Source organism: Dreissena polymorpha, chromosome 10 (assembly GCF_020536995.1).
Source record: "Dreissena polymorpha isolate Duluth1 chromosome 10, UMN_Dpol_1.0, whole genome shotgun sequence".
In the NCBI taxonomy this organism is placed as follows: Eukaryota; Metazoa; Mollusca; class Bivalvia; order Myida; family Dreissenidae; genus Dreissena; species Dreissena polymorpha.
In genome coordinates, this window is record NC_068364.1 from 73,563,647 (window position 1) to 73,578,250 (window position 14,604).

A 14,604-nucleotide genomic window follows, 5' to 3' on the forward strand; every position below is an offset into this window, starting at 1 on the left:
TAACAATCTTTCTGAAAAAGCCTGACAAGTTTTAAGATAGTTGAGAGCTTTTTCTGGAGGTTATAATCATTATTCAGAATAAAACAAGCAATCAATTGGAATGAAATTATAAAAAAAAAATATAAACAAAGTTGATCGTTAAAAGACAATTGTTTTAAATAATTGTGGATATGCTTTTTAATCATTTTGTAAGACATAATTATAAGTTATAGAATGGAATTATCATAACGATGATAAGTCTGTGTCGTTTCCAAAAAAGTTGAACATATTTAAACTAAAACTAATCACATCATCGTAGTTCTAAAAGCATACTTAACCGCAAGCCATTTATATTTTTATTTATTTTTTAAACTCTTGTATACTAACGCTAGTCCAATCGCTGTTTTAGACTGACCAATACATTACCTGTGGGAAAACGTCGTAGTATGTATTGTTAATGGTTTGTTTATGACGCCAAGTAATCATTTATAAAATGTCTGTCTAGGAATTGAATTTACAATTTCCACACGATACACAATAAGAAACAAACGTATCAAGAGGACAGTCTGGGTTTCAAACAAAATGAATGATTTTGAATTAATATACATCTTGTGTCCATGTCAGGCAAATGTTATAAGAAAGGAAGAGCTTCTAAAAATCTGCTTGTCCATTTCATCTCTCAGTTATGATGTTCAGAAATGTTTTACAAAGCGAGCCGTTCGTGATCTTACTAACGACATCCAATGTTAACCATCAGGGATAAAAGAACAACAATTGCGTTGGTGGTCTTTATTTACTATCCCCATTCAGCTGACGTTGGAGATTTTGTTTCCATACCTTTGTGAAGTTGTAGTATCAATCAAACAAGTACACAACTGTCCTCAAATAGCATCCTGCTAAAACGGCAGCTTCCAATGCCTAGTTACTCAACTAAATGCGAACGGATATACTAATGCATGAATAAATGAACACCTAATAAATAAGGCTATATATGTAAAACAAGTAAAACATACGCGCATAAAAACGGATGTTGGCGTTTACATTTTATCGAAGTGGTTTGACAACTTTTAAGTGGAGGAACATATAGTTTTTGTAATAGGTAATTTCAAAATCACAGTTTCTACTTTTAACTATATTATAATTAGCTTATTGATTATGAATGAAGTTTTCTATAGATATACGAAGACACTTTATTTCATTTGAATATTCTGTAGAATATACTATGGTTTAAATTATATGTTCAGGCAACTTTTAAAACGTGACTATAGTTTCTTATTAGGTTACACTTTTGTGGTGTGGTGTGTCTTGATATGACGATTGGTCAGTTGCTTAAAACAAATGACTGAACACTTACTATAGATCGATTGTGAGGTTCGGTACACCTGTAAACCCGGATTAATGTTTCTTATTCGTATACCGTAGTTATATTTTGTTGTGTGGCATTGGCGGGTGGTCTTTAATATTAAATAACCTACATAACCATTTTCGTCGGCTCAAAAACTCATGTTTCTGATTTATTTGCCAGATTATATTACTGATACGAATCGTTTGTATCATCGCTCATCAGTTAGATGTGTATCGATTTTCCAAACATAAATAATATAAAACTCCAGTCACATCGAATAGAGATCATGTTTTGATCATTAAAGGTCATTTACTTGAAGCAATTAAATGCAATTTGTGTAGAACAAAGGAACAAATAACAATAAATACAGCAAATAAAACTAAGGAACTACTTTGGGAAATCAACAAAACGAATATATCATTTGGAATTTCAACAGCATAATAATTCAAAACCAATTCATTCAAAAGGAACAGTTGTACCGGTTACAACACGAATCTCATAAAACAGTACGTAAATCAAGCCCACTGGTATCGGGCATGTTAAACGGCTATTTGGTTTGAACATAACTAAAAGGATTCTGACATTTAAGACTTAATTGAAACATTGATCTCAGTGCGCGTATGTCGCTCAGGAATCATTAATGAATGCTCTAAATTATTTTCGATGGTATGTACGGAAATAAATGGTTCGTTATCAGGCTCTCAATTGCCCCATGAGGTAACTTGCAACAATAGTAAATAAGCTGTAATGTGTTACGAAATGTCTTGAGAACTATCCGATGCTAAATGTATTTTAAGTCAGGCGATAAAAATGTTGTTTTTGTTTGTTTCCACTATACCGATCGACCTCTCTTTTGCGGACGCTCGTTGTTTCGGTTATCCAGGTTGTGTTTTTGATGGTTTTTAAACAGTGTTGCTTTATTCGAAAATAAATTATCTTTCAATTATTCAATATTACCTGAAGAAATAGCATAAAATAGAAATTTGAAATATTTTGTGTTAGTGGAAATACATTATTGTGTTGTTCTAAAGCGTCAATTTATAACTAGAAATGGCGCGGCAGAGGCCGACGCGTATTCGCACGCCACATGTTTGACCCAGGGGCGCCCCAGGGTTGGTAATGGGGCCATGCATAGTTGAGATTGACCGTATTGTCAAAAGAGAAGTTCAGTATCAATTAGAAGTGAATCGGTGTAGAAATAAAGAAATTATAGTAAAAGGCAATTATGGGTGTGCGTGGCCTATGTGGGCGGGGCGCCCCAGCGTTGGTTATGGGGCCATGCATAGTTGAGATTGACTGTATTGTCATAAGAGAGGTTCAGTATCAATTTGAAGTGAATCGGTGTAGAAATGAAGAAATTATAATAAAAGGCAATTTTGGGTGTGCGTGGCCTATGTGGGCGGGGCGCCCCAGAGCTGGTAATGGGGCCATGCATAGTTGAGATTAAGCGTATTGTCATAAGAGAGGTTCAGTATCAATTTGAAGTGAATCGGTGTAGAAATGAAGAAATTATAGTAAAAAGCAATTTTGGGTGTGCGTGGCCTATGTGGGCGGGGCGCCCCAGGGCTGGTTATGGGGCCATGCATAGCTGAGGTTTACCGTATTGTCATAAGAGAGGTTCAGTATCAATTTGAAGTGAATCGGTGTAGAAATGAAGAAATTATAGTAAAAAGCAATTTTGGATGGGCGTGGACTATGTGGGCGGGGCGCCCCAGGGTTGGTAATGGGGCCATGCATAGTTGAGATTGACCGTATTGTCATAAGAGAGGTTCAGTATTAATTTGAAGACAATCGGTGTAGAAATGAAGAAATTATAGTAAAATAACCTAACAAAAATGAGTAAAAATATCTGACCCGGCCCCACCCCAACCCCTTATAACTTTTGACCCAGGTGTTAGATCAAAATTCCGAATAGTGCACCGTCGCACATATGCTCATAGCTACTATGTGTGTAAGTTTCAAGGTTCTAGTGCTAATAGTGTAGGAGATAATCGTGGCATGGACGGACGGACTTACAGACAGACGGACAGACAGACGGCGGAGATAACCACAATATCCACACGCTTTTCAAAAAGCGTGGGGATAATAAATGCGCATTGTACCCATGTGCCATTTACGCAAATTAACACTATTCAGCACTACTGAGTAAATGTCTGCTTATACCATGCACGTATCTTTTATGACTTTATAATTTAAATTATTATTCATTTGTATAATACAAATACATATTATGTAATTACATTACTTTATACGTGTGTGATTTAAAGAACAAACAACAACTTACGTATTTCAATTAGACAAAGGAGATGATTAAGGGGTGTTGCTGCAGTTTTGCTGATTTTTTTCCACCAAATAGATTTTGTCAAAAATTTATATTTAAGATAAACATACAAATACTATATGAAAAATGAAATAAAAACATAGGGTCACCGGCCTTGTTTTTGGTTTATTCACCATTATATAACATGTACTTTTTCAATAAAATTGAAAAATCTCTAATTGCGTAAAAATAATTAATAACCTATGAAATTGGCAACATGTTGATATTATTAAAGCTAAGATACATCATAATTTTATACCATTTAATTAAACCACACACTACCAATAAAATGTAGTACACAAGTTAAATTTTAAGAATTTTTTTTAAATTTTTATGTCACCCAAAAAGCATCATTTTTTACTATTTTAACCACATAAATGGAATTTAAAAAAATTCTACCTCTTATAGAATTCTTCGAAACTGCTCAAATATGTTCATCTACGTATTGTCACCATAAAACACAAATAAAAAAGGGGAGTCACCGCACTTTTAACAGAGATTTTTTGTTTTAATTATCCCTACCGTCTGAACGTCATATTTCATTAAAAAACAGCAATAAGACAACACCCAAGTACCGTTACATAGATTGTCAGAAATATGCATAAACATTTGAAATTGTTTACAATCTTGACTGGGATCACAACAGCTTACCAAAAGACATTAATAAAAAACAATATTTAATCACACACATAATACCGTACAGTATCAAACACGACCTTAATCATTGATAACTCACATGTTCATAGATTTCGGCATGTTTTGACGTTTGTGTTAAAATGCTTTAAATTAATAAATGTAAGCAACAGGACTAAAGAGCTCCAGTATAAAACAAGTATGAAATTAAAGAAAGAAAAAAAAAGTAAAAAAAAAAGTTAACCCCGCCTGGGATCGAACCACTGACAATTGTATTATGAACCAACTCGGTCATTTCTGATGATACTGATAACAAAAATACTGAGTTGTGATAATAGCATCATCGGTGTTGCTATAAATATATCATCGGTTAAATAAACTGGCGCAACACCCCTTAACATTCTTATAGCGTTTCAAACGAACAAAGTTATTAACATATACGTATCACGGTTACACGGAACTCATATCAAACTCGCAATATTTCACTATTTCACCAGACTCTTTAGTCTTAGAAATTGTATCATCAGCAATTAAGTTGATGGTGTACTTATAGAGTGCTTTTCTATTTTATTATTTTTATTAACGTAAATACTTGTTGTCAAAGTGTTATTAACTTGAGGATTGTACAGGCATCAGATGTCTAGAACTAATATGCGATTTAATTTCTGATAAAAGCATATTGTTACTTATTGCCTTTTATGGTTTGTCTGTGGAAAACGTACTATGAAGGGTCAAGGAAATTTAACAGTTGATCTCTCACGTCTGTACTTTTCTAATAAAAGGAATGACAAATGTCGTGCGTGTGAAAGTGTGTAATTGTATACAGTGTTTTTAAAGTGATATTATGGGCATTTTTCACTGTTTAATTGAGCTGAAAAGAACTAGCAGGTCAAAAGAATTAGTTAAAATGTGGTAACTGACCATGATCCACAACTCATCATGCTACCAGTTGTTTATAAAAAATATATATTATTTTCAATATTTTACATGACTCACCCAGTCCTCTTAAGCCGAAATGATCCTTAAAACAAAATTGTGTCTTTGTGTCGTATGAACGAATCTGCATGAAAACTACATTTAGACTTATATCGTACATCAAATAATTTCTGTCGTCAGTTGTCGAAACGAAAGTACGGTTGATATTCAAATGGATTATTTTTCTCTTTCCAGGATATTGTTTTAGTATTTTGATGCTGCATTAACAAATATAAGTGTATATGAAGTGAAAACACCAAAAATAGACAACGGTTGCGATAGAGACCTATATACTGTTAGATGCCCATGTCACTTTAATCTAGTAAGAAAAAAAATTGTTGTGTCTTGTTTGTTATGTTCTTTATTGAATTTGCTTTTGTTTAATTTCACTAAATAACAGAATGGGGAATTTAATGCGGGTTTCCTCCAGAGTACGTTTTAATTGAGATGTTAATTATTGCCTGACTTGAGACAATATTTTCATTGCACTCTTATTACCTCAGTTAATTCGGTTATACTCCAAGGATTAGAACCACGGAAGTTATCATTAAACACCGCACGTTCCGGCAATTTACATCGGAATAAAATCACGATGTTTTTTTTTAGGTCACTCGAACATGACTTCTCCATTTATATTCGACAATCAATATAGTCCTGAAAAAGCTGTATGGAGTATGAACATAAATTGTTTATAACATGTATCCGTTAAAAAACCGCTGGTATCGAAAATCCTATAGGAAAAGATATTGGAATTATTTGTCGCCGTGGTAGGGACTTTATTATAGTTTTCTTCAAGAGGCACCGGGTGGCATTTAACGGTTTACTGTTGATTCGACGTGTAGCCATTGCTTTGTTATAAGAAATACTGGTATGGTACTAAAATGAACAAGACAGTTGTCACAGATTGGGGATTAGTTTTAGCAGAAACGGTATGTACTGATATCGGGAATGTTTCTTGACTGCTTTGTATAACTGTAAAACTGAGCAGAAAGATGCAACTTTCTAAATATTGAATTATATTAATACCATTTATGAAAGTATGTAAATAAAATAATAATCTAAATATACACAGATAAATGATACGTGTCTTGTCATGGACCTCTTAAATTCTGGTTACGTATTTACATGATTATTAGGACAGCCAAGAGTTGTAATGAGTGAAATTAATACAACTAGCATAGTTGCTTATCATACATCGGATTCAATACATTTAATAGCAAGGTTTTTAACATTTATTTTTTCAAACATTTTCAATGGTATATAATTATATAATGTAAGTATATATGTAGCTCTTTTACGCGCCGATGTCTAAACAATTATTATTCAAGTTACACATTTAAATTGTTCAAATAGACAACAGCTCTGTCTTAAGTTATAATAATATGCAAACTTTCATAAAATATATTGTGTTATTGTCAAAATGGAATAAACCGTATTTTTGTTATGTGTGTGATGTCCCTATTTATAGATGTTTTTTTCCTTTGGCTGTGTTATTGTCCGTGATATTTATATTTAATATACATCGCTATTCTGCGATTCTTCTACAAAGCAGTAATTTTAACATATATTAAAAACCTTTCCTTAACAAAAAACAAGATCGCACACAATAATTATACAGAGTTCTTTTATTATTTTATCATCCTCCAAATTCTGTTATTTTAAGCATTATAATAGAACTGTGAGTAATCAGCCCAGACAACGATGTGAATACAACTTAACAGCTCATGGTGAATACAACTTAACAGCTCATTGTGAATACAACTAAACAGTTCCTAGTGAATACCACTAAACAGTTCCTACTTACTACAACTAAACAGCTCCTTTTGGTTTAATCTAAAATATGACATTTGTTAGTTAGCTTAATGTAGATATAACATTCCACTGTAATTACCTACACTCGGTTTATAGACCTATATGAATAGTTCGATATGTTCAGATGTCCAACAATATGGCTATGCTTTTTAAAGTTTCCATGCACTTCATTCGAAAGATGGTTAACCAATATTTAATGTTGCATTAAGTTAGTCGAAAATTAATATGTTATTGTTGTGTACAGATAAGAATTTAATTGCATTAGAATAAACAAAACTCGGCCGAGGAAAAAACATACTATAAACAACATATATTGCAATTGATTTATTTCAAACGTTTTAGACTGTCATCTTAGTAAGTCTAACAAAATGGCGTAACTTCAGTCAATGTCTTGTTTTAAAGGGCTTACTGTTTGGCTTTTTTTCCTGAACTACAAGTATTTTTGATATTACTTCATTATAAACAGTTGTTTTAACCATCCTATTCCATTCATATTAATAACAATAGCAATACTCAACTATTCAAAATATATCTTACTATTTTCCATAAAATATGATCTTATATCAATAATAACACGTACTTTAAAATATCATTTTCAAAAACATCCCTTGTTCACAATAAACAATATCATTACACGAATTAATTCTGTATTTAAAGTGTTATCCATATATGATGTATGTTAAATACACAATAGAATGAAGTATAAAACACTAATAAAGATGCGTACAAGTTGGAAGTTTTATTGGCCACATTTTGATATTTTGATAATATTTTGTCAAATAGATATTGCTTGACTTTATCATTAAGTTTACATAACAGCGACACAATTTTAATATAAAATTGTTTTAAAAAGAAGTTACCTGGCTTGATTTTGTAATTTACACCATCATTGAGATTTAACTGTAATACATCACAAATACAAACAATTTTGTTTTGAGATTTGTTGTTTTATTTCGTAAGCTTTTTGACAATATTTTGTCAATTTACATAATTTTCTACTGCCAGTCATAGGTGTTTCTTTGAATGAAACGCATGTTTCAGAGAGACCACATATTGTAGAGAGATAAATTCGCCAGGGATATTACACTGCCATTTTGTTTTGTCCTTATTTGCAAATGGAGTGTAAAATGACATCGTAAACAACGTGGCGATAACATGTAACTTGAGTCGATTGTAATCTAATAGTAGACTTAATACGAATGTAAATTTAACAATAAAAGGGTCCCATATCGGAATTTTCTATGATGTTGTAGTTGATATATTTGGGGCGGCTATGTTTAAAATGTGTAAATCCTTTTCAAATGTACACTTAATTTTAAATATGTATGACGGTGACATGTGGGTTTTACGTGCATTGAGCCCATACCTTATGTAAACAATTTCTCTAACTCCCACGGTTATCTTAGTTTGCAGAATGAATCAATGTCGAAGGAAAATTGATGCTATGTAGCGTAGATTCTTTGCAATTATTGATTGTTTCTTACGTCAGGAACTCTTTATTACTGCCAACATCTTACAGACAAAAGATAGTCGCAAATGTTAAGCTTTGAATGAACTAAAAAAAGCGTATCTTGTCAAACTTAGAATCGTTATCATTGACGTGACTGTATTAAAACTTATATCCCAAAACCACCATTTAACAGTTGTAAAGTATTTGAAAAGAATATTTGCTAAACAATTGTAAATTAATTATCTACCGTTTTAAAAAATAAAAATAAAGCCAATACCTTATTAAACCGAAATAAAATCTCTAGTAACTGCTATCAACTGTATAGCATTTACTTATTGATATTTATTGCATAACGCAAATACGTGCTTGGAATACGGAAATCTTATGTCAAATATCAATAATTAATACAATCTGTGTTTGTGATTACATCAAGCTAATTGTTGCATGCATGTTGAACGTTTGATATGAGCAATTAGTTTAGTTTTATTCCTTTTTCCTACTCATTGAATTGTCATTAATCGAACTTTTCGAGGAACTTGAAACGGCTTCTTTGAAATGTTTCGGACCGTAAGAACACATTGATAAATTGTTAATGGTGCGCTAATGTTGCTAGACAAACATTGATAGATAGTCTTAAGGATGCATATATAAGCGTAAAATGGTTCGCTATTAGTTTGTCATTGATTCCACGAGTGAACTTACAGCAATGGTGAGTTTTATAAATGCAAATAGTTTACATTTCATTTTATCAATAATATTGCATTCAGCGCTACACAGTAAATTTATTTCCAATTTTTATACAAACGTCTCTTTAAAGACATTCGGACTTAAACACTTATAAACGCATATGTGAAGTTGTAATACAAAAACAATGCCCGCTGTCAGTAAGATATTAACTTGAACACCATTTTTCTATATAATGTTCGCAACAATATTAAGGTTTTACCAATTCTTATGAAATTCGACCATACTTTATTGAATATTGTGTCCAAAATTAGCCGCTGTTATCGGAAAACGTCTTATCGCGCAGAAGGAGTAGATATTGGAATAATGTGTCGCCATATTAGGGACTTCATTAATACGTTTTAACCGGGAAGCAGTAATCAAGAGCATTGCGGTCGATTCGTCTTGTAGCTATGGATTTGTTTCATTGAATACCAATATTTTTTTAACACCGTAATATACTGAAATGAAAGAAACATATTGCGGATTAGTTTTTTCGAACACGGTATGTACTCTTATTTCTAATACAATTATAATACAACTTACATACAAGCCTTAAAGTAGCTTGAGCATTTGAACGAAATCGTTATATTTTAATGTTATTAATTAGTTGAATTCATATTGGCTTAGTAATTAAACAGAAGACATCCGTATTGGCCTGAGGCCGCAGGCAGAATGACAATACGGCTGTCTGAAGCTCAAAAACAAAGTCAATATGAATTCAACTAATTAATGACAATTTTATTAATTAACTTTATATTATTATTCAGCAAGAAAAGCTTGAATTACACTTTCGAATAACAGATTTTTGCTAATAAATAAAGTTTTGAAAAATAGCAAAATTTCTGTTAAATACAACTTTTTCTCGTTTATATTCCCATGCAAATTTCAAATGCTGAAGCGGATAAGAGAGCGGACTATTCGTGCTAAATTTATTCCGCGTGCGAAACTGTCAACTACATCGACGCATGCGCGTAATTATGTGGATTTTTGTGCATAATTGATAACTGTGAAAATTGCTGTAGCCAGTAATGGTATGAAACAACTAATTGTTGTCGCGAGTCTTTCGGTAATATGCAATATTATATTTTTTCAAGATTTAAACTATTGCACCAAAACAGTAACTAAGCAAACAACTTCAAAATGGCGTCCAAAATTGTGGACATTTTAGATTCTAATATAAGGACGAGTTTTTCCTGGTTTATGATGAATTTGCTGAATCTCGAATTGGCCGATCTTTTACGGTATTGGCCGTGTTTTTCCACATTGGCCGCCTTTTTCTCGTATAAGGCGAGTTTCGAGCTTTATTGGCGAGGCTCAACATGGGGCGACCAAATTGAAAACATTCTCATCAATATTATAAAGTTAATACTTAATATTCAATATACATGTCCAATATATAAAGTTCGATATAGTGTACTTAACAAAAGTAAGATAATTACAATTTCTAAAGTATATTTTAAAATATGGTTTAAAAATGGTCATAATAAACATATTTCAATAAATACATTTAATGCATTGAATCTACATCTTCTATGCCAAGCTCAAACTCTGATGAATGTATATGGATGATGACACTCCACAAAGATTGCCAGGATAATTCTGTCGGCTAGTCTTTTATATAAGACAGATGCCATACTGCAAATACAATTCAAAACAATACATACAATTAACATAAACATGTTTGAAAATGTGGTCATCGCCTTAGAACTTTCAAATTTGTAATACCACGCTGCACATTTACAATCTTTGACCAGTTTTGTTTTTAAAATGTTCTACGTTAAAGAACTATCTGTTTTAAAATGTTCTACGTTAAAGAACTACCTGTTTTAAAATGTTCTACGTTAAAGAACTACCTGTTTTGAAACGAATCAAGTGACCGTAAATCTGAAAAGCTGAATAGCAATCTAAGTATGAATGAACATGCGGATATCTGAACAAAAAAGTTTACTAGATGGTTAACTTGGACAACTTTTTTTGCTTGCTTTAATCAATGTGAATGAATGCAATCATAAAAGCCAATTACCAATTAACGGCGAATCATATTAAACATTCACATGTGTGATTCGGTTGTATATTAAAGATGATATTTGTTTACAAACATAACGTATCATTGCCGGTTTGATTGTTTTCGCTCATACGCTTTTGGACGATGTCGTGCTTATTTAGATCACCTTATTCAGTTCTTGACAGAATTCCATAATTCAGATAGAATAATCTCCATAGGGTAACGAAATGTCATGGTGGTTGTGTTGTCCGTAGCAACTATAAGATTTAATTACTGATGATAATCAAAATATAATTGTATTATGATGCGTTTGTTAAATGCGATCTTAATTCAAAACCATACTGATTTCCATGCAAACAACAGCCGGTTCGTATTTTAAATGTACAATAAACTATTGTTTATTTCAGATATGAATTTGCAACATAAAATGTTGCAAAGAATCATGCAGTTATTATTAAATTAAATAATGTTAGTGCCATTCAAACATTCCCACAACTATTTAACTTTTCAAATACAAATGGTTTTAACCTGTTGGTAATTCGTAAGAATCGATATTTAAAATAAAAAGTTTGAACAATTAATATAAGAGCCACGGTTACTAAAGTTTGCTCAGAATATTGAAGGTCGGTTCTTTGATGTTATTAATGAGCGGAATTGCAAATATTACGTACTTCTTACGAAAACAATCATTTCGAAAATGTTTACATCTTGCTAGCCAGCAGATGGTCGACACGATGTTGGAATAAGTAATGTGTCTGGTCAAACTAAGAACATTATTATTTTAAAAGTCAATTATATGGTCCACATAATCAAATTAAAAAGCAAAGCATAAGTTAATATAGTTCTTGTACCCATAAACTTTGTAAAAGTTGTACTTACGTTATTGAATTGTCATGAAAACACAAATACTTTATTATATTCCTTGATAACAAAGGTGACGAAAAGTGCGGTCAGTGCATCATTAAGCACTACTTAAATAATTATATGATCTATTGATTATAATTTTCATAACGGCATTTACCGCTAAGCAAGATGAATTATTTTAAAAAGCGTATCGAAAATACATTGATCGCGAGAAAAAAAAACAGAAATGTTAAAAGTCGGGGTAAGTGCCCGCCTACTTCTTTTACAACGATTCCGGCTCATTTTAAATTTAAGTGAGTCGCCAATATATCATCAATGCAGTGTAATTCATGAAAAAAAACTTACTGTTTTGATAACATCGGTTTAAATTTGGTATCATATCAATGAATATTCAACGAGGGTTGATGAAATGAGTAATATTTTATTTGACGTCGAGTGGATTAAAATCATCACGTGTACTTTTAATTCTGTGTATTCACATCGTTGGTTTATTTTTAAAATAGCTAAAATTTAATTTTAATCAAACTAGCTAAAATTTAATATAAATCTTTCCAAATTGCATGTATACTTTTAACCGTTTGTAGAATATTTTTGATTGCCTCGAACGTTTTGAAACGTGTATCAGATTGTGTTTGTTTAACAGACTTTCCAAACTCATATGAAGGACAACCTCTGAGGGTTCATCATTGATATATATTGACGTAAATGACGACAGAGGGCAATGTGACGTCATCAACCTCCTCCACGCACGTGTCTTCCTCTTTGCTGTGGTTACCGTATGTAACGCTTGCAGTCGTTTGCATCTCATTCCTTGCCGTGAACTTCTGGTGCTATCACAGGTAAGACGACCGTTAATGATTCATATAATTGCATATGCTCTTTCGTGTTAAGAAGATCAGGGTTCAAGATGAAGAAGCATATTCAGAAGTTTTGGAAAAATCGCAAATAATCTAATCCATTGCACATATTGAAAGCTTAGCTGCATTTTAGGCAATATATGTTTTACAAAAATAAATTGGTTTTGTTAACGCGTGACCTACATAAAACCCTGCATAATAAATAAGGCAAACATTCAATTCATTCAACACTACGAATACCTCTACCTCATGTATTGTTTCCATTATATAGACGGAACCGAATGCGGTACCGCCGTAAAGCAGACGTGCTGGAGACAAGGGAGCGCGTGCGCGAGCGGCGCGTGATACTGAACCTCGTGAAGGCAAAGTATAGGACGTACCTGGTCGAGAACGATGTTGACGACAAACGCCCTTTGGAAGCACAACTATGCTTGGTCAACCCTATGCATTTCAATGGGCGATGGACAAATGCTCAATGTTCTCCGGTAAATGATGACACAAAGGTTGATCTTTAGCAAAGAAAAAAACGGGCAGACGACAGACGATGAATATCGGCTTGGGTTTAAACAAGTATTTAGGTGGCATTTCAACGGAGTATATATCGTTGCCCTAATACGATGGCGATATTGTCATAAAACAATGTTCTGTTAATTATGGATGCGCTAAAGGGGAAATAGTTTTTCTTAAATGGAATTCAGTCACGCAAACATCAGCTTAGTTTATGCTGATCAAATGACCTTTATTGTTCCATATCATGAAAGAGTCCCCTGAGGATAGAAGCAAAGAACTATGTTAAAGTGATATATAAGTCGGTTAGTTAGCTCTTATGATATGTTCTTAACATTGGTTTGTTATTTGATCTGTGATATAGTACCCACGTGTGCATTCGTCCATTTTGTTTGCCTTTTGATCAGTATTACATACACATGCAAACCATATTGTTCGATTGTTGGTGCACATATTACATGTACATATCATTAAAAATATAATGGAACTCAGTGATTAACGTTAGTTAAGATAAATTAACAGTGTTAATGGTAATACTGACTTTGTAATTATGTTATGCTACGGTATGATGCGAGGCTTAGAACGCTAGCAGCGCGAGCCTTGGCGAGCGCTTTCGGTGTTCGAGCCGAGCAACATAAACTTCTCTGTATTCAACGCTAATCCCAGTATTCTATTTGTCCCATTTGATTTTTTTCAACGTAACATTTAACATAAATATATCTAATAACCTTAATAATAAGTTTAATACATTCTTAAAATCGCTTAAAATCTAACGAATGTAACCATGCGTAGTGATATAAATGTATTGGTTCTGGAACGCAAAATAGTCTTGAAAAAAATGCGGCGATTGCTCCTGACAAAATGATGTCGATGTCAACATACATGTTCATGTAGATTTACACACAGAGTCGTTCTAAACATACATGATCAAAAAAAGTATACTCGCCTTATCTTTTTATGGACGCTGCAGATTTTGATGGCGTCTATCTAACCTTCACATCCTGTAGTGTGTGACCCACCACAAGATAATCCGTCAAAATTCTATTAAACCTTGAAACACTTGGTGCGAACGGGTCATTCTTACTGATTAGACTTTATTCGATAAAATAACAAAGACAAAGTTTATTCATC

At 32.7% G+C, this 14,604-nt stretch overlaps 1 protein-coding gene across 2 annotated transcripts; it reads left to right on the forward strand.

Moving 5' to 3' along the window:
* Window positions 1–6,076: 6,076 nt before the first annotated feature.
* Window positions 6,077–13,915, forward strand: LOC127848117 (uncharacterized). 2 transcript variants are annotated; one of them, XM_052380413.1, is made up of 3 exons: window positions 6,077–6,181; window positions 12,753–12,948; window positions 13,238–13,915. In XM_052380413.1, the coding sequence occupies exons 2-3, from the start codon at window positions 12,815–12,817 to the stop codon at window positions 13,479–13,481; spliced, it is 378 nt and encodes a 125-aa protein (XP_052236373.1). In that variant the 5' UTR covers window positions 6,077–6,181; window positions 12,753–12,814; the 3' UTR covers window positions 13,482–13,915. The 2 variants fall into 2 exon arrangements, with proteins under 2 accessions (XP_052236373.1, XP_052236374.1); XM_052380414.1 differs by lacking the exon at window positions 6,077–6,181 and adding an exon at window positions 9,630–9,742.
* Window positions 13,916–14,604: the final 689 nt, after the last annotated feature.